The 24,298-nt window shown below is 40.9% G+C and overlaps 2 protein-coding genes across 4 annotated transcripts in view; one reads left to right on the top strand and one right to left on the bottom strand.

Annotated features, from left to right (window-relative positions):
• tmem117 (transmembrane protein 117) overlaps positions 1-24,298 on the bottom strand; it is a 48,137-nt gene that overhangs the window by 17,794 nt on the left and 6,045 nt on the right. For 2 of the 3 annotated variants that reach the window (XM_005451006.4, XM_005451007.4), the window contains exon 3: positions 8,992-9,124. In XM_005451006.4, the coding sequence (XP_005451063.1) occupies positions 8,992-9,124 (133 nt within the window). Of the gene's footprint in view, positions 1-8,991; positions 9,125-13,610; positions 13,790-24,298 lie in introns of all 3 variants that reach the window. The other variant, XM_019361758.2, reaches the window with a different exon arrangement.
• Positions 9,138-22,693, top strand: LOC112847337 (cysteinyl leukotriene receptor 2-like). The gene is made up of 2 exons (XM_025908799.1): positions 9,138-13,199; positions 15,117-22,693. The coding sequence occupies exons 1-2, from the start codon at positions 13,154-13,156 to the stop codon at positions 16,103-16,105; spliced, it is 1,035 nt and encodes a 344-aa protein (XP_025764584.1). The 5' UTR covers positions 9,138-13,153; the 3' UTR covers positions 16,106-22,693.

Genomic DNA, 24,298 nt, shown 5'->3' on the forward strand with positions numbered 1-24,298 from the left:
ACTTTTTAACAGGAAGAATCCTCCAGGACAGCGGTCCCCAACCCCCGGACCGGTCGTTGTCATTTGGTACTGGGATGCGAGAGTTGAGGCTCGGGTGTGAAATTCATGGTTTTCGGGGTTTTTATTGGTTTTTAGTAGAGCTAGGCGATATGACCCAAAATTCATATCTCGATATTTTTTAGCTGGATGACGATATAAGATATATATCTCGATATTTTTTTAAAGCCATAAAGTAAGAACAAAAAGAGAGCTCTTAGTCAAAGCTGTCCCAGATGTCACACAGGCACTTTTATTAACATACAGCGCAGATGTACATGAAAAAAACTACTCAAAAATAAATTATGAGCATTTATTAAATAATGATGCTCTATAAATAAAAGAAAACTATGTTGTTTTGTGCATAACAAAGAGCTCACAATTGTGCAGTCAAAATGTAAACTAAAAGACGCTGAGCATAATAACATAGACAGATTTCACAGCTGCTCTGTTCCCGACTTCTACTGCGTGACTGACAGCCTGGAGTTTGAAATCCGCTTCGTAACCATGTCTCTGAACAGGTGCCATTTATAGTCCTTATACACACACAATACGGTAATATTACGTTGAAGCACAGTACGTATCACTCCGCGAGGCTCCAGACTACGGTAGCCGTAATGCTCCGACAATCCATCAAGCGGTGCAGCTCCGTAGCTTACCAAAGTCGAACTAAAACATTTTTTGACAGATTGCTGAGCGCAGTGTATCACATAAAATCGGTTCGCGGTCATCAAGCACAACCAGAATTCATACAAAAAGCTCGCAGTCAACTTTTGAGAAAATGAAAGGATTTCAGGCCGTGCATGGCGTTAGCGTGGCTAGCTCGTTAACACGTTGACGCCGTCCAGCCCCACGCACGGGGCCATGCGCAGTAACTCATTAACGGAGATTTGCCGTGTCCATCTTGTCGCTGCCTCCAGGTGAAGCGATGGGGGAGGAGGGGGAGTTGTGTTCAGTGAAGGAGAGGCGAGGTCGAGTAATGTTGCGTAAAGACAAAAGTGGACGAAAGAGAGGCAAACTTGTGGCTCCGCAACTATAATTATAACGTAACACAGACTATATCGATATAAAGGATATTGTCACATCTTATATCTCGTATAAAAATATATCGATATTTTTAAAAAACTCGCCCAGCTCTAGTTTTTAGCTATATTCTTTTTTACCGTTTTTATCGTTAACTCAGTTTCCCTGGGTCTTTTCCAGCGTGTGATGAATAAATCTAATTTTTTTTTGGCACTGGTTCTGGTTTTATTTTGTTGTATTTATCCGCGACACCTTAAAGGCTGGTCCCTGAAAATATTGTCGGACATAAGGTTGGGGTTGGGGACTGCTGCTCCGGGAGATCACGGCTTTATGGGTTTGGAGTAAGAGCATCAATTTATCAACTTTTCGATTAAATAATATTCACTTTTGTCAAAGTAATGCTGGCAGCCAGATTTGTCTTTGCCATTAGCCTGTGCTAATTTGTTTATTTACATTTCAATTAAATACTGCTAAGCAAATATTTAAATATTTTTTACTTTCAGTTCAGATGCTGTGGGCTCATCTAGGGAGGGATAACATCTATAGCAAGTCATAGTGCAGTTTTTTGAATTATAATGTCCAGTTAGAATTTCCCAGGGCCTTCGGTTATTTGCCATTTCATTATATTAGCACACCAACATTATTAAAATCATTATGTATCGCCCAAGCAAGAGGTACATGTTTTCCCAAGATAATGCATCGGAACCTCCTTTTAGAACTGTGGCCACATAAAACCACACGAATGTGCCACGTAACGAGACTCTCAGGAATACTGTGGCTCTGTGCAGGGGTTTTAAATATGTATACCAATAAAAGTCTTTCCTCTACTGTTCTGGCTTTTCCATTTCATCAGCAATCTGCAATGCAGCATTGTGCCCAACCCTCACACTGTGCACCGTCTTCCTTTATATATTCAATTAAAAAAAAAGGTTTATGATTTAATTTTATTTTTTATCAAATATGCCAAGTGAGAGCAGCTATGATGGTTAAGGGTATAAAACAGCATGCTGAGAGAGCTTTCACTACTCTGAGTCATCACATGCCCTCATTTCTATTAATTTTTTCAATGTCCACTTGGACGTATACATAAGCCCTCACACTGGCTTTTATAAACTTGTTTTCTCTGTTGGACAGGCAGTGATTTAGTGGCTGTAACAACCGAGTGACCTCTTCTGCCCCGTAAAGACTGGACTCCCTCAGAACATTAAATTGCGACCTTGGCTGGCTCCACATTAAAATGCATTGCCTGTCTCCTCCTTCTGCACTACAGTACACAAGGCTGTATTTACAGTATACAACAGTGAGCAGCAGTGGTTACCAGGAAGCATAAAGCTGTCAATATTGACTCTCTTCACTATCACTACACCGTCTCCCAAGGCAACTTAAAATCCCAATCTCAATTTGTCACTCACCCATTGTATTAAACTGGCTGAAGATTGAGTCCTATAGTCTTTGCCATTCCCTTGGCTCAGGATTGGGAGTAAATATCATTGAGCAATATCATAGACAGTATCTGGCTCTTCTACTCATCAGTTTTCTATTAGGACAGAAGGGTCCACAACTAGGTGCATGTGTACTTTACCACCAAATGCATTTACAGGCACTTCAAGTCTTAACAATAAAACATAAAAATTTTAAATGACACATTTAAACATTTAATGTTAATGAGGGGAGATCTGGTTAAAAGCAAATGACAAAAGGTGCTACAGACTTTACGCAGGGTTTTCTTTAACTTCTTTATTTCTCGTGTGATGATTTCCCGGTGACATCGACAGCTCTTTGTGGATTTGTCACTAATCCCAAGCCTTTGCCACTAACGTCGATACAAACAAAGTGGCCTTATTCACAGTACCATAACAAATACAAGAGCAGGATTCCCAGTTTATTTTTAAACTTAAGATTTTCAGGCTGATTGCCTTGTGCAGTCATAAAGTTGATATTCTGTGTTTGCACAACCTTTTTTTGTTCCTCATCAGTGACAAAATTTAGATTTTTAAGTTCACCATGTCATAAATGTTCATAAATCAAAAGTAGATCCATCTTAGTTCAACTTAAGGGCACATCTGAAATCAACAAAGGTAGTAAAAAACATTCATAAAATCCTGTATAGATGTACACCTAAAGATTTTGCCTAGTATTGTTTTATTCTGTGCTATGTGTGGCATTTGGAAATGCCAGGGAATGTTTTATGAATTGCTTTTATTGAAAAATTGACCAAAAATGTAATAGCAACACAGCATGTACAGTTTTATGTTGTTGTTGTTGTTGTTGTGGGGTTTTTTTTACACCAATTGACCGGCCAGGCAAAGGAATTTGCCAATTTCCAGTATTCCCAGCCCATAATGGTGACCGGCCAGTCACTCTCACATATGTCCGATTATGCCCCAGTTCATTTCATGAATGCACAACAGAGCCTGATATATCAGTGGGGCTGATACAATGGCTGGTTTCAGCTATTGCCAATATATTGGTACTGAAATAAATAAATTAACATTTTAAAAGTAAAGAACAGACAAGAGAAACACCCTTTTATTGCGTTATGAGTAATGATGTGGCATAGTTTGTTTACCAGAAAGCGACACGTGTTTGGATCACCACAAACAAAACAACCATCTGATCATAGCAGAGTCTGCCAGAGCGTATTGTTTTTCTGACAATAAAACAAGATTATTTTTAAGCAGCCTTGTTATGTTATCTCATAAGGACTCATAAATACCTAAACATAACAAATGTTAGGGAAATCTATTCAGTGTCACCCTGTTTTGTCGGTCTCGAAGAAAAAAAAAATCAGCCGATGTCAGATTTTTAAATGACCACATATCCATATCAGTCTTGAGCACATAAAAGAAAGCAACTGGACTTCTTTAAGTTAGTAAAGATGTTGTCATCAAAAAGGCTTCTTCAGTTCTAAAACAACTGACAGAGCCTCAGATATCTGAGCCCTAGTGGGGACTGCCCCCTTGGTGGTGGTGGTCCTGACGGTTGTCAACCCACTATTGATCGTGTGAATCGCTACATGACCCAAGGTATGAATAAAGTCGTGGTCATTACTGTCACCAGGCCCAAGGTGTGGAACCTCTGCAAGACATCCCCCCTGACCCCCCCATCACGTGAGCTATTGAGATCGCCTGAGGCAAGGTGAGAGCGGGGGGTTAAGACACCTGGGAAGGGGTCTCAAGACTGCATTGTAGGTGGCTGACAGCTGATGTTGTAAAGCACCACCTCTGTTCAACAATGGTCGTTCGTAGTGGATGCAGATGACCTCTAGAAGAAGACAGATGATCTGTCTTCTAGGTCCCAAATGAGAACATTGGCATCCTCTAAGGAGAGTCCTTTCTCCTTTAAATGCAGCTGAGTCTTGTACTGTTGAGGTGTGGAGTGGCTGTTTCGTTCATCATCAGTGGACCTCATGTCTTAGTACAATTTGTTTACCCACCTTTCATTTACGCATATCTACATATTACATTTCTAGATATCTACATATCTAAATCATCTACATATTACAGTACATGTCTGTACTATAATATAAATAATACAACTATAGTTCCCAGCTGGCACACACTTCTTTACAACTGTCTTTATGACGAAGTATGACGACAACCTCAGCCACCGCTGACGCTCCAGGAAAACCGCATGTAAATATAGTCAGAGAGAAAACGACTGGCCCTTACAGTTTCATATAGCACCCAGACTGTGTTTAGAGATATTCTGAGCGAAGATAAAATAACTCTGAAGGGAAAAGCTTTACAATAACTAAACACTTCATAAATACACAGTAATGACTCACATTTTCAGATAGCAACGTGAAACGCGTGTGTAGGAGTGTGAAAGAAAACAGGAGGAGCTCTTAGAATGTACATGTAGGTGTAGGTAAAGGCAATCAATCCAAAGATATTCACTGTGATTTGCTAACTGTAAATGAGTTTCAATATTAAGACGTAAGAGTAAAGTTTTTTGGACAACATCTAAAACACGGAGCCATACCGACTATTAATCAGCATGTCGATCTAAGACTAACAAATTGTTATTTTCATCACACTTTAATCTGCCAATTATTTTCCCACTGAACCAAAGGATCTGCAAAAGGCACCAAAAACAGTGATGATCACATTTTCAATGTTTTTGTGCCTTTGTAAAGTGTTTCTGCTTTGATTTTATGCTCCATATATGCCCTAAATCCCCAAATCACAAGGAAACAATTCAAATCAATGGTTCCAAATCAACCAGCTCTATAACCACAGCGTGAAGTAACAATATAGTGTTAATATTTGCAGGGAAATACATTCAGAAAAGAGAAGGAAATGAAGCGGCCTAACTTCTTTCATAACACGAGTTCAGGAATTTTTTTTTTTTTTTAAATACTACAAAGTGAGAAAATATAAACCTCTCTTTCTAGCGCATCATTAAGTATAGGGCAGTTCACTGAACCCGCTGTATCATAGGCAGCAGAAAGTCCCACACTGCAAGCAACAGGAGGTATCCGCGTACCAGAACATGCTGTTTATTTAGCCTTTTGTCTATGGTATTACCCCAGCTTAGTGCCAGACAAGCAAACAGACGGTCGAGGGGGACTTGCATGCATGCGACACAAAGGATCATGGTAAACCAAACAAATAAACTTATAGTGGCGTCTAATCTCACTGTAGTCAAACGTCACATCCAACCCTCCCCGCTCCTCACTGAAGATATCCGTCCGCTGCAAACCTCCCTCTCTCCATTGCTCCACAATTCAATTGCTTAGCTTACACCCCCTCCCGCCCTGCCAGCCCGACATTCATCCATCTACCTCTGTCTTGGATAAGGAAGAAACGAAATATAGATGTCATTTTTCAGCTTTAGCCTCCCCCACCCCGCGTCCCACTCTAACTCTGTTTCAGATCAAACTTCCAGGCTTCCCCGCTTTTCTTCCACCTCCGCATACTTTACCTCCCCCCTTCCTCTAAATTAGTCATGATTAATGTGTGCGCCACGCATTGGGCCGTCTTAATTAAATAACACCATCTAATTAGGGACTGATTTCGGCTGGTAATGGTGCCGTAAGATGGCGAATGGGATTGCGCGGCGTGACAGAACATTCATGAAGCCCGTCAAACTCCCTGGGCGGTCACACTCCCCTGGTTTCGCACAAACAGCCCCCCCGCCCCCACCCTCCCCTAATCTGACAGTTACATTAAAATGCAAATAGCCCAGATGTGAGGGGTTCGGTAACAAGTGTAGATTACGGCTCCCAGGGAGCCACGGTGGATGAAGCCTTTTCCTGATGTGACATAAGCCAGGTAACAGGTTGATAGCTGTTGACCTACAAGTGGCTGTTTAAATATTGGCTAACATGCAGTTGGACGTGCAAGATTACACAGTCTGGAAACCTCTTTCAGCTGAGTGATAACAGCACTGATGAATCCATTGTACATGACTAATCATGACTAAACACTTGTCAGCCAAAAAAAAGAAAAAGAAAATATGATATGCCATCTCTTATCAGCGATTGTTTGGCGTCCTGATGGCACAGTTTATCTTTTTATTTATTTATTTTTTCCCTTGCAGATGTATAACTGGATTTAATTAAATCAAGCTCAAGACCAACTGAAAGGTCAAAGAAAATTAAAGCATATTAATGAGCGCCGGGCATGGCCAGCATACAGCATCAGGTCAGGGAGCCAAAACAGGAGGTTGGAGCCAACACCCCTCCGCACATACATGCACATACTCAGACACCCAATTCAACACACACACACACACACACACACTCCACTGCTAACTTGAGCGAGGTGCAAGACGTGAACAATATGGGGTGCGTGTGTGCGTGTGTGTGTGTGAGTGTGGGCCAAACCCCTGTCTGGCCACCAGAAAAGCATCCCCTGCAGTGCACCAACATGGCAAGATCTCAAAGCTGGAAAACCCCATGCCTACACCACCTACTCTTTAAAGACCCATAGAGGTAATAATCCCTCACAGCAGCTTCTTCTTCCACTATAAATAAATAAGGTAAAGCAGCGTTCGTCCTCACAGGAGGGGCAGCTGCAGCCACAAAGGGATATTGTACTTTTCCTCTGGGCTGTGGCAAGAGAGAAAAAACTACAACGGTCTCGCTGCAGGAGGAGGGAGCGCTTTGAGGAGTGAAAGGAGGCGATGCAAATAGGGTTTTGGACACAGATCAAAAGACTTAAGTTTCACTGCATCATCAGGGCTGAAGCGCTTCTCCCACTGCCCGCCACGCTTCTTCCCTCCCTCCATCCCTCCCTCCGTCACCTTTTTTCGCTCACGTTGCTGCATACATTGCTATCACAGCCCAGAGCCCGGTTTTCTGAGGGAGCGTCCTGGCGGAGTGTGAACATTGCTCTTACATGTCGGTCTTGAACAGAGATGTGAACACTAATGGTTTTTGGCAGGGCCCGGGTCCTTGGTGGACACACTGTTGGAGCCGAAAGAAAACAAGCAAGGGATAGAGGGACAGGAGGGGGGAGGGTGGGAGCAAGTGCAGAAAATAAATAAATTAATAAATAAAAAATGAAAGGAAAAAAAACTGAGCAGGTGTCTTGGCAGCAGCGGCCTAACTCGCTTTACAACAGCACCATCTGTCTTCACGAGTAGAGCTTTACAGCCCCGCAGTAACTGCTGTAACTCTCCACACATCCAAAACAAACAGGGATGGGTTTTAGTGTAATTACTTAATTGGCCTTTACAGCTGCCATTTTTATTTATCTATTTATTTTTCATACGTAGACAACTGATGAATTTGATGCATGAACAGAATGTGTAACTTGCACATGTTAGAAGATGTAAATGATAAGTTACGCCTCTCAAAACGTCTGAACATGTCATTATTTCTCCCCCATCACTATTATCCAGATGTCATTTTAAGACGGTTCAAAAATGCAGTGACAGATTTAAAAAAAAGCCCCCCCCTCCTCAATGATTCAAGATTGAAATGTGAAAATAAGGGTCATCTCTGTGACAGATGGACTCGGCAGAACTGCGAGGGGAACTTTTCCCTGAGCAAGCAGCATTCGACGTCTCAGCAGACCCCCCCTCCCACACCTCCTCTGGCCCCTTTGCTAGGCCGTCCACTTCCCGTCTCTCGGACAGCGAGACACAGAACAAGATGGATGCCGGTGCCACCGTGCCGGCCGGCGTGACAGATGGGACGATTATACAAACTCATCCCTCTGGCCATAGAAAAACACCACACCTTGCCTATAGCTAATAGCCTTCATCTGCCTGCACCTCATGGATAGCTCAAGCTTCTTGTTAATATGGAAAAGCAGCGCTGTATGGACACACGACAGCCCTGGCCTTCCCTTCGTGACAGCTTGTACCTGAAAAGACAGCTGCCACACTTTCTTTTTTTTTTAACAGGCCAAACAGATAAAATGGTAAATCACCTTGCTGCGACCTCGTGTCTGGCTGGCTGGCCCGCTTCAAGGGCGTGTTTTCCTTCATCTAGATGGCCACATTGCAAATGCAATAAACTGATTTCTGTCACTGGCTTGATGTGTGGATGTGGGAGCTCTGCTGTGGTTTCTCAGCAGGAAAGCTGGCGCAGCGGTAGCTAAAAAACACAAGACCCCAGACTGAGTGACACGGGGAAAAAAACCAAAAAAACATTTTGGTTTTAAGCCAGAGAGATGTCAAGAACACATTAAAAAAATAAATAAATAAAAGTCAAGATCATGGGAGAATAAGTGCAGGTGCTAAAGGTGATCTTTCAGGATTAACCACCCTCCACTTTGCCTGCCCTCACCTGAGATTTAAAGTCAGGGCTGATTAATCAGACCGGTATCGAGTCTCTATTCAGGCAAGACGTTTAGATCAATCACACCAGCCAAAGGGGAGCATACAATGGCCCTAACAAATGGGAAGCACAGAATGAGGAGGAGAAGGAGGGTGGGGGCAGGAAGGAGCAGAGAGAGAGAGAGAGATTGAACGTCTTACTCCATGCTCCCAGCCATCAGCAGGAATAGGTTGTAGATGTGTGAGAAGATGAAGAGGAAGAGGATGGTGCTGAAGAACATGGTCATCCAGGAGCCATGATCCTCGCGGAACATTTTCAGGCGCAGGTATCGACCTAAAGGGAGCACGACAAGGACACTGCCGTCAGTGGCGCTTCAAACAGCATGTCAACCTGCTAACACGTATGGCCGCGAAAATGGGGATGAAAGTAAATTAATTAGTCGGAGATCAATAATGTCCTCCGCTGCCAGACACGTGCCCTTTACACAGTGAAATTAAGATTAAAGACCAGTTAGAGGCGTCACTTCTACCGCCCTGAAGTAAGGGCCTTTTCCTGCACGGTTTCGTCAGCAGGATGTCGTTATATCTGCTGACGGATGCCAACGATGGATGTCTGCTTGTGTTTCACGACGCTTACAGTTCAGAGAAATTATTCAGACATTTGTGACCCGTGGTGTTTTGTTTTAAATTCAGTCCTGGCTTTGAATCATATTATGGTGAAATACCTTTCTGGCAGAGTTTAAGATTGATTCAGATTCAAAATGCATAATCAAAGAAAGCTGGTGGCAGGACTCAACACAACTCTGAAGGTTATTTTGTACACTAGTAAAGCTACAGTTATTTTTGCTTTTGTCTTTTCTAATATGACTCCTGTTTAATATATTTACACCTTAAAGTCACACTTGGTGGTTAGAGTGGGATGAAAAGGCATTTATTTTGTAAGTAAAGTAAAAAACAAAATCATGGAAAGGACGGGAAAATAGCAAGTGTGAAGCAAAGGCACGCATAATTTAGCTGCACAACACCTGTCAAAGTCCTTGAACTACAACCCAAAAGTGCTCACACAACAGAAGCAATCTGTTTTGCACATTTAGTGTGCTTCTTCCTACCACCTGGGTCAAATTGACTGTTAAACTAAATAGATGACACTTAAATATACTAAGAGATTCCCAAAAGATTTTACATTGCAGATTTATAAAATCGGAAGAATCACAGGAGAAGAAATGAATGAAAAGAATCAGAAAATTCATTCTTTTTCACCAAAAGTATCACTTTGTTTGACTCTTGATGATCTCAACAAAGGTATTAGTAGGCTAGCTCGGGAGAGTGTGTCATCTTCTAATCGCAGCGCTGATGGCTTGAAGTGTCCTTGGAGAACGACACCTTACAAGGTGGCTTGCTGCCTTTAGCGTCTGAGTGAGAATGGAATGGATGAGTGAGAGGCCAATTACAAAGCACTTTGGATAAAAGTGCTAGGAAAATGCAAGCAATTTTGTTTTTGGCAGCTCTGCTTAGAACATCCATATAAAAATTAGCTAATAGAGAGGACATACCTCCATGCCATTGCAATTAGCAGTATTGAAAATCTCATTTTCAATAATCAATTCCAACTGAAATGTGCTCATTAAGGGCTTTTTCCTGGCTCAGAATTGACATTTCCAGGTTGGGGGGGGCATGGGTGACTGAGCACAAACACACTATTAATCCACACAAAGTCAAACACATCAGTGTGTGTTGCCTTATTTGACAGAAAAGTAAACATATCCTGTTACTTCTGTCCATTTCATTTACAATCAGGGTTCGTATGCTTTTTTCAGGGTCAAATTCAAGCACTTTTTAAGCACTTTCAAGGTCCCTTTTTAAGCTTTTCCAGCACCCCCATCACATAGATCTTTTTTGCAACCAAGATGGCGACAGTAGACATGCTTCCAGATTGAAAAATGGGACTTCAGAAACCAATGGGTGACGTCACAGCAGCTATGTCCATCTTTTACACCGGGCCAAGTTGTGACATATTGATGACATCACTAGACCGTCATCTGATTAACTTTCTGAGCTCCACCCAAAGCTGCAGCTCTTATACAACCAAACTAAGTAGCAGCTGCCATCACAAGGAAGCTGAATTAAATATTTAAAAAATTGTGAAGTGCCCCTTTAAATTAAACAGCAATTCCAAGAAAACTTCAAAGCATCTGACAGTCAGTGTCCCCAACCATCCGCTGCTTCAAGGTAACTCTGCTGAGTGTTAATTAAGGAATCCTGGATGAGTAAGCTTGGCTATAATGTCCATTTCCACTGTTTATAACAGTATGTGCACACACACACACACACAAACACACGCAGTCTCTGCTTCATCTCTGTGAGCTGTGATCCAGTGCCAGAAGCGGCCATCTTCCCAGGAACAACTCTTTGTTTTCCTCTCCTCGAGCTCAGTCAGCGTCCCTTTGAGTTACAGCTCCCCGAAGAGCTCATTGTGTTTGTGTTCACAAGCACGCACACACAAACACAGCCAGAAAGAGACAGCAAAGCAGAATGCTCCATTTATTTTCCCATTACAGCCTGGCTGGTTTACTCTTGAATAGTTTTACATGCTGTTCGATCTCTGCTTGCTCACTGTCAGTTTTTTTCCACTGTGCGCATAAAAAAAACCAAGAGGTTGACATTCCTAAGGAGTGGAAGGGGCGCTGAGATAAAAAAGTGAGGTTATAATGAATGAAAATCCTGCAGAAAATGCACTTGATATGTAAAAATATATATACATATTTATAATTATCTTGCTGGATTAGTGAAAGCTTTGATTATTGATTGCAAGTACTGCAGAGAATAGAAAGCTGAAAGTTCTCCTGATAACATTATTCCGCCTCAATTTTTGAGGGGTGGGAGGGAGCGGTTGAAGCAAAAGCAAAGTGGCCTGGTGTGAGGCCACACCATACGTCTTGCTCTGTGGTATTTCAGGGCTCATCACAGTTGCATAATTGAATTGACTTGCATGGGTGAACTTAATTGCCTCCGGTGCCACTGAGTCCTCGCTTAGATGTAGATGCACAGTGCGCATCGGCACATCTGACTTTTAAAGCAGCACGCTGTGCCATCGAACACTGGGTCCTCTCATTGCCTGTATGGGTAGGATTTAACTCGGGGGTGATTCAAGGCTATTCAGCCAAGCCTTTTGAGTCACTGCAACTCCCTACCGTGGAGGATCCCGATAAGGGGTGATTCATGAGCAATGTCGGCTGCAAGGCTCGGCCCGGCTGGGGACAACAATAACAACGAAAACACCACACATGGACAAGAAAGCCACACACATAAACACAAGCTTAACTAAAGAAAAAGAGAGAGAGACAGAGCGAAAGGGGGACACTTTGCATGTCTTTAAATCACAGTGCAAACACACAGACGTTACATTCTGATCCCCGATTTATGTTTATAGTGTCGTTCTTCTGAAACTGTTACTAAAGTTCTGTTTGGGATGACATCATGCCCAAATTTCCTCAAGTTGTTTCTATCTAAATCAATGATGCAGCTCTGTCTCCATCTACTGGCGACAATTTGACACTGCACATAACCGTCTTCATAGCACGTTTACCAAGGTATATTTAATAAAGCGTAAAATATGGCAGAGTCTTTGGGAAATAAAACATTACACCAGTATTTTGTGCTTTATTTTTCATTACAAATATCATATCAATCATGTATCATCTACTATTAGCCATTATCTGACGGTTTCCTTCCTAAGTCATTTCTATTAAATGCTAAATCTGTGTCTGAAGGGGCCAAAACTATTTGGATTTGTGAAAGACAAAAATCCAGATGTTCTTAGGAGTATTTTAGAGTGTCCATCCTATTATTTAGAAACTGAATCAAGCTCTTACAAATAAATGAACAGTACAACCTTTATCAGCCCAGCAAATGGTGCAGGGCTGTTTCACAAGACTGAATTAGCGCAAGCTGCTGGGATGTTGACTGCATCACTTTTTTCGTATGCTTGCCAGTCCAGATTGTCTTGGGCAATTAAAGCACTCCAAAGTGCTGGGCTTTATGGTCACCAGTCTCCACCTCTATTTGATATTTCGGGGAAGTGCTCGGGTTACAAAATCAAAAACCAACTCACTGGTCACACAGACAGTAAAAACTAACAGAAATCAGCTATTAATCATCCACTGGCACACGTGGACAAGCAATTACGCCTGATATTTAAACAGTACTTCTGTTTAATCCTCTTTTCGTCATATTGTGCGGATGTACAGATACACAGAAACACACACAGCACAGATAAAGCAGCAGCGCGCTGGTAGCTCCAGCCAGATGGGAAACAAACAATTGGTGAAGCATTGAAGCCAGCTTGAGGTGCGATCCCTCCATCATGACACAGCTCTTAAACAGTGACAGTACAGCACCAAGTAAAGAAGGTAAGATCAAATCTCAACTTTAAATACTTTCATTAGTTAGTTTATTGTAAATGAACCTATAAAACTTAACATTAAGCTTGTGAGTCAAAGTAGTCGTTGACATGATTAGTAAATGGTAAATGAAGCAGTATTTATCTCATGCCCTGCAATTCAATCTAAGCACTCAGGAGCAGAAGAAGATTCCCAGTTTGATTCTGGAAGGAGAAACAAATCCTTTTTTTTTTCTTTCAGTTTTTCAAATTAAACATGCAAAGCTTCCTGCTGTGGAAACAATTTATTACTTACATGTACAGTATACCAGTGTGACGAATGTTTCACTGTCATTTACACATTTTAAATAACCAAAGAAGACATTTTTCTTTTCTCCCTTTCAGAGGGTGCTAAGATGTGAATTATTAAAGGTCTGCTCACCTGAGCAAAATGAATGTTTGATCTCTGATTAAGTGCAAACATCGGCTGACATGGTGGAGGGAAGAGATCAACAGTCCCCTCAGGTTTCATTGCTCACAGAAGACAATCAAGCACTCGCTTCCTGGACACACTGGTGATGCTCAGAGATTATAGAGACAGTAGTGTAAATACAGAGAGTCCTGAGAGAGAGTGGGGAAACATCTTACTTTAAGTACTCTCAGCAGAGTCAGTGAAACAAATTAAAACATCTGACTTGGGAAAAAAAAACTATTGAATACAAAAATGCAGTATTTTGAATGCAGTCTTAAAATACAGAATAAGAATGAGATAAAACATTAAAGTTACAGCATTCAGAATGCATAGCATTTTGCTTTCCAATCTTATATGATGAACTTTGACAAAAGGACATTAACTGCCATCGACCTATGAGTAAATAAGATGACATTTACCATTGACAGTGGCTGGTATTTATCTCATGTTTAACATCGCTTTTATAGCCTTTATATCCGAGGGTCAAGATTTCTAAAGCTGTTAGCCTAGATTTAATCATGCGGGAAATTCAAGTTTTGAGTTTGAGCTCATTTAAGGTCTGTGGGAAGGATGGTATAATGTTTATGTGTGTCCGTGTAAATATAGTGCTAGAATGAGGCAAAAGGGGCAACACCATTTCTTGACCATTACTATTGATTTCAAAGGCAGGCTACAAGAAGATTTCAAGAACCCCACTGCTGTACTTGGAAAAACACAATTTCACTTTTTTGAACACACAAAATTAGATAGAATTAGATTGAATCAAACTGAATAGAATCTAATTTTAATTATATATCACCAAATCACAACAGCAGTCAACTCAAGGCGCTTTATGTTGTAAGGTAAAGACCCTGGAATAATACAGAGAAAACTGCAACAATCAGACGGCCCCCTATGAGCAAGCACTTGGCAACAGTGGGAAGGAAAAACTCAATTTTAACAGGAAGAAACCTTTGGCAGTACCATGAGCCACCACTAGGTGGGTGGAACACACTGTAGAATAGAGCCGGATATTAATAATAACTCATTTTTAAATGCAAAGTGGTCCATAAATACATAGAGTGAAAAGAAGTAAAGAAACAGTGCATCATGGGAAGACCCAAACAGCCTATTGCAATGCAACATTTTGAAATAAGTTATCTTTTTAATTAATCAACTTTTTTTTCTATAACACAAATGCATGCTTATCAGACTGTGGTTGGATCTAGTTTCACATCAAACAGATGTGCGAGCTGTCTCCGATTTGTCACCAACTTCTCAGCAATAGAGCAGATTACTCCCCAAATGTCCAAACATTCATACTCAATGTAGCCTTACAGACAAAGCAGCTGTAAGGCTACATTCGATAAATTAGATATCCAACTATCCTCATGGTAATGTTGACCACTCACATCGTTTTAAGCCAACCTTTAAACACATAATCAAATATTTAAAACTACTGTAGACAACTAACAACTTCCTGTCCTTAAATCCCAGACAAGCTTCTCATGTTCCTGAACCAGTCAACAGAATTCTGCAACCATTTTGAGGACAGCTATTGGTATTGCTACATCATGCTGGTGCTCTTCGCTTTCACTGTTCCGGTGGGACTCCTGGGAAACCTAGCAGTGCTCATCAACCACACCTGCTTTATGAAAACCTCAAGCTCCAGCAACATTTTCCTGCTTAACCTGACTCTGTGCGACTCAGCGTGGATCCTCACACTGCCCTTCTCCCTCTACGTTACCTTGAGGAGGTCCCACATCACAAACATACAGATCTTCTGTCAGTTCAAGAAGTCCTCCTTCAACATCAACATATATGGCAGCATCCTCTTCCTGACTCTAATCAGTTTCGACCGCTTCGTTGGCACGGTCCACCCGATCAGTTCTCTTCGTTGGTGGAATGCGGGTAAAGCCAAACTGTGCTCCTTCTGCGTGTGGGTGTTGGTCATCCTTAGCTCCATTCCTGACTTATTTCTAACTTTTGGTATTCAGCCCACAGAAAATGTCACTGCCTGTGTGGACCAGATCCAGGATCCTTTTTACTATGTCAGAGCAACCATCATTATCAGAACAACAATAGGCTTCCTGCTGCCGTTCACTGTCATGCTTACTTTTTACACTATGATGGTTCGCGTTTTGAGGCGTCTCCCAAGAGGTCAAAGCAACCGAGCGAGAGGAAAGCCTCTACAACTCCTTACTGCCGCCATAGTCGTCTTTGTGGTCTCCTTTCTGCCCTACCACATTATGGTCACCACGCTGGTATTCATGAAGATTTATAACCTAGTGACCCCCTCTAACACCAATGTACTCTATGCTTGCTATGAGTTTTCTGTAGCCATGTGCAGTGTAAGCAGCTGCCTGGACCCAGTGCTGTATATTCTGGCGGGTGAACAATTCCAGAGGAAGTTCCTGGCATGGAAAAGAGGCCAATACAGGAGGTTCTGCTGCAGAGCCAGCAGGAGGATTGGGGTAATTGAGTGATTTGCTGGAGACAGTTTATGGCTAGTTACCTTAACTTGCCTTGGTTCAAATAAGGTCCTGACATGGTACTAAGATAATGTTGGCGCTATGCAGACCTTTGCAGACCCTGTCATTTGGAGCCAGTGGCAAAAATATATAGAACAACCTTGGCCTAATGCCCCCCATGGAGAGGATACAAGGCATAACAGACAGGTCTATAGTATAGTAGCACTAAGTGTTAAAAACAATGTATAGTCAACACACTATCTCCAGTTCAAACAATCAGCATTTTACATCGCACCATAAGCGCCTCCACAAATGGGCAAAAGTGCTAGAGCAAGAATCCAGCTTCACTGCTGCTACAGTGCCAGTGGCAGATATGATATAATAGTATAATTATCCTGACCTGTCTGCGACTGAATAGTACTACTGTGTAAGAGGAATGAAAAAGTATAGTGCTGTGACTGACCATCTGGGATCAATGCAACAACACAGCAAGACTGCGTTATTGTCCTTTCTGTATTACATAAACATTTGGTTAAGATGAAAATAAATCAGATTAATCAATAAATCTTCTGTGGTCTTATCCTTGTTTGTGCGTTGAAGCTGTGCCTATTAAAATCTGTGCACAGCTAACTTCACACTCACTGATGTCAAAAGGCATAACACAAGCTTGAGTTTTGCTTATATAATGTAGGAGAGTCATACAGGTGACAAATTATTTTCCAAAGACCTGAATAAATAGTTCTTTAGGTACCTCATCCTCCAAGAACGTTGGCAATCAATAGCACGATCTATTTTGTGTCCACAGAATTTCTTAATATTATTAATGTGCTCAGTCCAAATCACTGGCTTAAGGATATTATACACGACCAAGTCTTTCAATTTTACTTTACTTTAAGCGGATTTTATTTGTTGCTTTACATCATATGACCAAAGTATTTCAGTTTCCTTGTTTTGGTGGCAGTGAGTCTTTTACTCATATAACAAATTCACCAATGTGGAAGTCTTCCACATTGGTGAATTTGGCCACAACTTCCCTGTTGGCAACATGGAATGCCACAAACACAACCAGCTGGTCCGAGCAGAGGTGGGCAGAGTGTAAACAGGTAATCCACGACTTGCTGTGACAATAAAACAAGATTATTTTTAAACTGCATTGTCATATTACATTATTTTAGTAAGGACTCTGTAACTGTGCATAACAAAAAATACCGAAATCTGTTTATGTTTCGTGTGTGTTTCATGAAAAGAAAAATTATATATACATCGACCAAATGTTGGTTAATCTTTTTTCTGTACGTTCACACCTCAAAGCAAAAATTAGTGTCTGTGAGTCAACACTGCATAGTACAATACTAATTTAAAACATCAGACCGGTCAAGTTCGAAGACCTTAAATGTCTGCTTATCAGAACTTTACTCATTTTAAATGGATGTTTAGCCTGCTTTGCTTTTCATAGCATGACAATCATGTGAATTGTGTTCTTTATCAAATGTTCACCCCACACTGAGCATCAAAGCTGATCTGACAGCTTGTGGTTGCCAAACAGATTCCAAACACACTCTATGTCACCTGACCCTTAAGATTTTAACAATCCCTATATGAAGTTCAGGTTCTGACTTCAGATTGCCTCCATGCCTGTATCAAAACAGAAAGGCTCAGGTGAATTAAATATAATCCTGTTAGATGCTTGTTATTTATGGTGCCCGTACCTGTTCAGATATTTTGACTGTATTGCAGAGAAGTGGATACAGCCCATGGAAAATGTGATCAACATTAACAATGTACCATCCATACTGATACCTGAACTACACATAGTACAGTCTTTGTATTGCAAACATTGCTCTGTATTCAAGTCATCTATTCATACACATCATACTGCAAACTGTGAGGGTTTGCATATAATGTGTATGCACTTTCATCCATTTTAGGTTTCAGTATGCAGCACTATTGCATCTTGTTTTGATTCCAAACCTCAGAACAATCCTGCCCCCTTAGGGAACTTCATGAGCATTTTCCCTAAAAGTAAAAAAAACACAAAAAAACCCCAGAACAGAAACCCTGAGTTTCCTCTCTATCTGCAGTTGAGCATGTGAACAGGACCAAACCCATTCATCACATTGCTTATTTGCCAAGCTGTGGCATCACTGTGAGGCAGGGTGGGGGGTGGGGGGTGTTTGTTGAAGCAGCTACGGCTACTAATGTCCCCAGAGCTGAGCACCTCTGTAACTAAGCATATGGATAATAAATCAGAGGTGGGGAAGTGACAAAAGAACTCCCTCCACTGGGAGGCTGCAGCAAAAAGAGCCGAGACATAGAGAGCTGGCAACTAGGCCACTGTACCACTGTACCTGTTCCAGTAAGCAGTGTGGAAGTCTAGTTCATTTTGTTATTTATGGCTTGGCTCTGAAGTCGTACATTTCAGGTAAATAAGCAATTTCCTCTTGGCTGGTTTCCTTTGTTTGCTTGCTCTCGTTATTATTGCTTTGTGCCTTTGTCTCCCTCTGCTGTTCAATGTCAGGTTTTGGTTTTTTAATTCTTGATCTGTAGTTTCATGTCATATTCCAGAGAATTTTTGAGGTTTGTATATCAACACAAGATAAAAGGCAAATTTCCCTTCACAACCAACAAAAAGGTTATGTTATTATCTCATAAAGGAAAGGATTTCCTTTTCTCCACTACGCCTGCTGCTTATCATGTAGTAGGAGGTGCAAGAGCCAGAATCCTGGGGAAATTACTTGCGTTACGTTTTTAGCTGACACACGCTTAGCTATGTCCAAGAGCTAGGAAAACGCTAACTGAATTTCTGGTATTATGACGAATGATGAAAATGGTGAGACTGAACCAAAGTAATGATTCTAAAAAACACTCAGTAGAGGGGGTGCTAATGGTGATCAAGCTTAATAATCTGTGTGCATTTAACCTTTCCTGGAGCCTAAGGTAGCACATTTATTTTTGTTCACACCTAAATTTAAAATGACAGGGTAGTCAGGGAAACTGACTTTAACAAAAATTCACTTCAACAATTCATTATTTCAGAAAGACTTCCTGCTCACGACTGTAGCACATCATCTGAGAGACAAATGCACGGCCAATAAAATATCGCATAGCTACATACATATAAATACAACACGCAGAGCCTCCTATCCTGCCACCCACGCATTGACTCCTACACAGACTCAGTTCACTTTGACCTGCGGCCACATACTGCTGTACATAAGCCATGTCAGCCTTTGCTTGCCACAGTAATAACTCATGACAGAACCCAGATGGCATCCTGCAGGCTACAATCATCAAGACTAGGGAAAAGGGGATGAGAGGCACTCCAGCAACAGAGCAGCCAACATCACATCTCACAGTCTCACTCACACACACACACACACACACACACACACACGTCTGTGACCATTGGAGGCCAACTCTCATGTTACTTACTATTTTTAAGTGCTGTTCACAATATCTGGAGCTTTAAATGACGGATTCAGGTGGATAAGAGAAGTCATAGCTTGATTGAATGTAAGTGTTTGTAATAACATGCAAAGTAGGATCTAATCCGGTTAGGACAGTGCTCCACATGAATTAACATTACCCTTCACTTTGCCTTTTGGAATTCACAAAGCCTCAGAGAGAAATAGGTGAATATTTTATGCTAATGTGGTCACTGAGGCAGCATTAAAGAGATGCAGTGTCATTTTCTGCAAAGTCAAAATTGACAAAATAGACAGCTGCATTTATACTAACCTAAACTAATTGTGTTCTAATATTAAATTTTTGCTGTACTTTTTAAAACAATCTTCCTTCTTCACATTATTTCACCTGTAACACACTTATTAGAGCCCGACTGACAGGCTATTATTAGGAATTAGCCATATATCGGTATCGGCATTTATAATAGCCGATAAATAAAAATGAAAATTGTAAAGAAGAGACGGCAGAAACACCCTTCAACCTTAAAATGAGTGTTGATGTTGCCAAATACTTTGACCGCCATAGGGCACTCTGAAACATCCCTAGCAGCAACATGTGTCTGGAAGCCTGTAAGCACAACAGCCAGCTGAGGCGGGCAGAGCGTAAATGAGTAATGAATTAACATGATCATTTTTAAACTGGATTATCTTATTATTTAGTAATTACTTATAAACACCTACACGTAACTATACCCATATAGTTACGTGGCTTTGCGTGACTGAGACTAGGAACACTGGGTCTGGCTCTAACAATTATTTCATTAGGAACTCATTGACATGAAACCCAGAGAACCCAGTATGACCCAAGATTTCATACAAATGTGTAATGACAGCCAGTCTTGCCTTGAATGACCAGAAGTCATTGGCTAGCACCCACTCGATTAGAGAGCAAACATAGCCTTGAGAGGCTGAATGGAGCAGGATAGGTTGTTCCTTGAGCCTCAAATGTCAACTTAAAAATCACACAAGTCACTCATCACAGAGAGTTTATTCACTGTGGGAACACTGACTGAAAAAACACTAGTTCAATTAAAGTGTTACGCAGCAACTGGATTAAAAACTGTGTGAGTTTCTGAGAGGGGACATAATATATATATATTGTGGCAAATACCGCACAAAAAAGAGGAAGGCTGTGGGTGCAATTCACAGCAAAACATTTTCTAGGCCATCATAAATTATAAATGATGCAGGGGATGTGTCACCTTTCAAAACCGATGTCAGCTTCCAGGCCTGTGACACATTTCTATAAAGTTAGGCGTGAAACTGAAAACAGTGTCAGAACTTTAGCTCTGGTTCTAGGGAACAAGAAGACACCCTCTTCTAAATGTGGATACAGGAAAAACAAAAAAAGACCCAAAACAAAAAACAAAAAAAACTTTCAGTCTGCGACTCCAAAGTGCTTTGTTTTAAGATGCTCAGACCTTTGCATGGATTGTGTTCCTACCCAGTAGCATTCCCACTGGCTCCCAACATATCAGTGGAAAGACGAGATAGTAGATTGATATCTGCACAATGTTAGTGGGGGATATCACGATGAGCAGTAAGTGGGCCATGTGGGCCTGTGTGGCAGACTTATAATGGATGATAGATTTTATTGTGGGCCTGCTTCTGTAGTGCTTCTCTTATGCTCTACCTGTGTTTGTGATTGCATAACACTCCACTGAAATGTTGTGCATGGCATATCTCGCCTCTCCAACTCTCAGCCTCACTCAGACACACGCACAAACACACATTCTTGCATGTGCTTGCAAAATATCGCCGCTCTCTCACAGTTACAGACACACACGCCCGCACACAGAAGTCCAAACCATCTGTTTAGAAGCTTGTTGAAGTGCATTAGTTGCACCTGGCTATGAATGAGCTGCACTCCTCTCCTACATACCTTAGAGCTAATGCAATTGCATTGACCCTGATACAGATCCACGGGACCCTAGTGTAAAATCTGACATAAAACTGACTGAACTACACGCACACCTACTGTACATCACCATTATGAATCATGCAACTGACAAAATGCTGGTGGTGTAACACACCAAGGTTCTTGAGCTTCCACAACACTCGCTGGAAAAATATTTTGTGTCAATGTGATTTTAAAATGATGTACAAATCCCAGTTTGAGCACTATGTGAATTATGAAAATAGTTATATAGTGGATTTATTTGTATGCAAACAGATACACCTGAGTCCCCTGTAGGTTCTTATCCATCATCATGTTGTCTGTAGCCACCTGATTGTGCATGACACATTATGACACCATCATGCTGCTTAGCAATCGTCCAACAACAAACTAAAATCACAGACTAAGAAATACTGTAGCATGGACATGTAATAGTTTGGGAACAAAAATATCACAAAACTTACTTTTTAAAAAGCAACTTCGTTCAGATGAAGAAGTTAGACCAGCTGAACATTTTCTGACTGAAATCTTGTATGAACTTTGAAAAATGATTTCCGAATTTTAATAACCCGACTGTAATGAAATGGCAGCGGGCATTTTTAAATCTGTTGTTTTGGGGAGCAGTCTGACATTTTGGATAATACACTTAACCTCGGTCACATCCAGTATATGTAACACGCTGGCTTTGCCAGTCTGTTAAAATGAAGGCACTCTCTGGTGATGAGAGCCAGTGAGTATTACCCTAACTCACAAGAATTTTCTTAATACAGCCGAGCAGGTGAACAAAAATCAGGACAATTTACTTTATCCTCCATTCCTAATCCCGACCAAACTGGTCATGTGGTTAGGAAGAAGGATGAATAGACCCTTGTCTGGTGGACAATATAAGTACTGCAGGTGGACCTAAAGAACACATTTACAATTAATTTTAAAACCTCCTTTTTACAATGTTTTGAAATTGAAATTGTTGTACTGATATTTAGATTAATAAAAATTAAACAAAAAAGAAAATAAAGCAATGAGATTTTGCATACAGAAGTGAATGGCTGGAAGACTCTTCAGCTATCAGGCCTCTCTACTATGGGACCAGCTCCCAGTTTGGATTCCAGAGACAGACGCCCTCTCTACTTTTAAGATTAGGCTTAAATGTTCCCTTTATGATAAAGCTTATAGTTAGGGTTGCATCAGGTGACCCTGGACCCTTTTCTTAGTTATGCTGCAATAGGATTAGGCTGTTGGGGGGTTTCTTCTTCACTCATCTCTTTGTACTCTCTGTGTGTTTATACACCACTCTGCATTTAATCATTAGTTATTTTTAAACTCTGGCTCTCTCTCACAGCATGTCTTTTGTCACCAATTGCAGCAGATGGCAGCCCCTGGTTCTGCCTGAGTGTTCTTCCTGTTAAAAGGGAATTTTTCCTTCCCACTGTCACCAAGTGCTTGCTCATAGGATTTGTGATATGTAATACTGCAGGGTCTTTATCTTACAACATAAAACACCTTGAGGCAACCGATATTGGATACTGGTACTATAGATATAGATAGAAAACAACAAGCAATACAGAAGACGAAAATGAAACTGTGAAAAAAAACAAAACAAAGAAAGAAATATCTCATCTTAACCTTAATGTGATGATCAGAGTAGGGACTAAAGTGCCACTTCTTGGGTAGGTGCTCTACAGTCTCATGTGAGTCAGTTAGTCAATACTCTTGATGGGTGTCTACTCGTTAATGCAACTCCATGCAGTTCAGACTTGTTGTACTGAAAGTGTGTAAGAGGTTGTAGTGATCAGTGTTCATTTCACAGCCTAGTGAGTACACATGTCTGAAAGGGGTTTAATTTGCCACATTGTTGACGGCCTGTACACGCAAGCGCACAGTGACACTAAGCTATAATTTAGAACCTCTGAGCAATAAGATAGCTAGTCTTAACCCAAGATTTGGTTTAAGATTATCATCTTAAACCAAATGATAATCCATTCTGTTATCTTTTCACCATGAACACATCACTCTGGCTGATCAAGAAGTAGTTGCAGCAACAACCCACAAAACTTACATTTATTTAGATATGGGGACAACCAACTTAATCAACCCATAGATATAGGCTGATATGTAAATGAAACATTTAGAAAAAAAGTGGAACTGGTGTTCTAACCAACTTGTCAACATACTGTATTTCCCAAAATAGAAAAACTTCCTGCATCAGTGGATAATACCACAGGTAAGGTACACCAGCCTATGGCGTTTATACCCACCAATGACAGATGAGCCCAGAAAATCCAAAATATGTACATTTACGCATCATGTTAAGGCCTTTTCTTAAGGCTTTAAAAATGCAATTATTATATGTATTACATACTATATAATATATCATATTTTAGATTTTGCAATAAATAAATATTACATGTTCTATTTCAGACATATGTTTATTTAAATCATATCAAATTAACTTTTTATTTTCTCAGTCTAGTAATGGAGTCCTGACCCAAAAGAAAGAAAAAAAACACTAGACTCTAAGTATAAAAACCCTCCAATTTATTCAGTGATTGCAAGTGAAGAGACAATTTTGCTATTACTAGATCTAATAACTCTCCACTCGCTCCACTTCCCGTCTTATAGGAAGAACTCTGCATTTGCTGAAACTGTCATGTCATCATGGACTCTGAGTTTTCTATTTACGTTCAGAGAAGATGATCACTTCTGTGCCGTCTAATTATAGTCGGTAACGGTTCGTCCAAGAAGATAAACCAGGGTGCCCAATAATATCCGGCACTACGTGACTTGTGAAGTGAGCAGGAAATGAAACGCGTGAGTTCAACTGGAAGCACTGCGCAGTTCATAAAAGTG

This window comes from Oreochromis niloticus, linkage group LG7, assembly GCF_001858045.2.
Source record: "Oreochromis niloticus isolate F11D_XX linkage group LG7, O_niloticus_UMD_NMBU, whole genome shotgun sequence".
NCBI classification, from domain to species: Eukaryota; Metazoa; Chordata; class Actinopteri; order Cichliformes; family Cichlidae; genus Oreochromis; species Oreochromis niloticus.

Bases quoted from the DNA above. Each gene is read 5' to 3' on its own strand.
- LOC112847337 (XM_025908799.1), top strand. From the start codon at position 13,154: ATGACACAGCTCTTAAACAGTGACAGTACAGCACCAAGTAAAGAAG. The intron at 13,200-15,116 runs GTAAGATCAAAT...CTTAAATCCCAG, and splicing joins TACAGCACCAAGTAAAGAAG to ACAAGCTTCTCATGTTCCTG.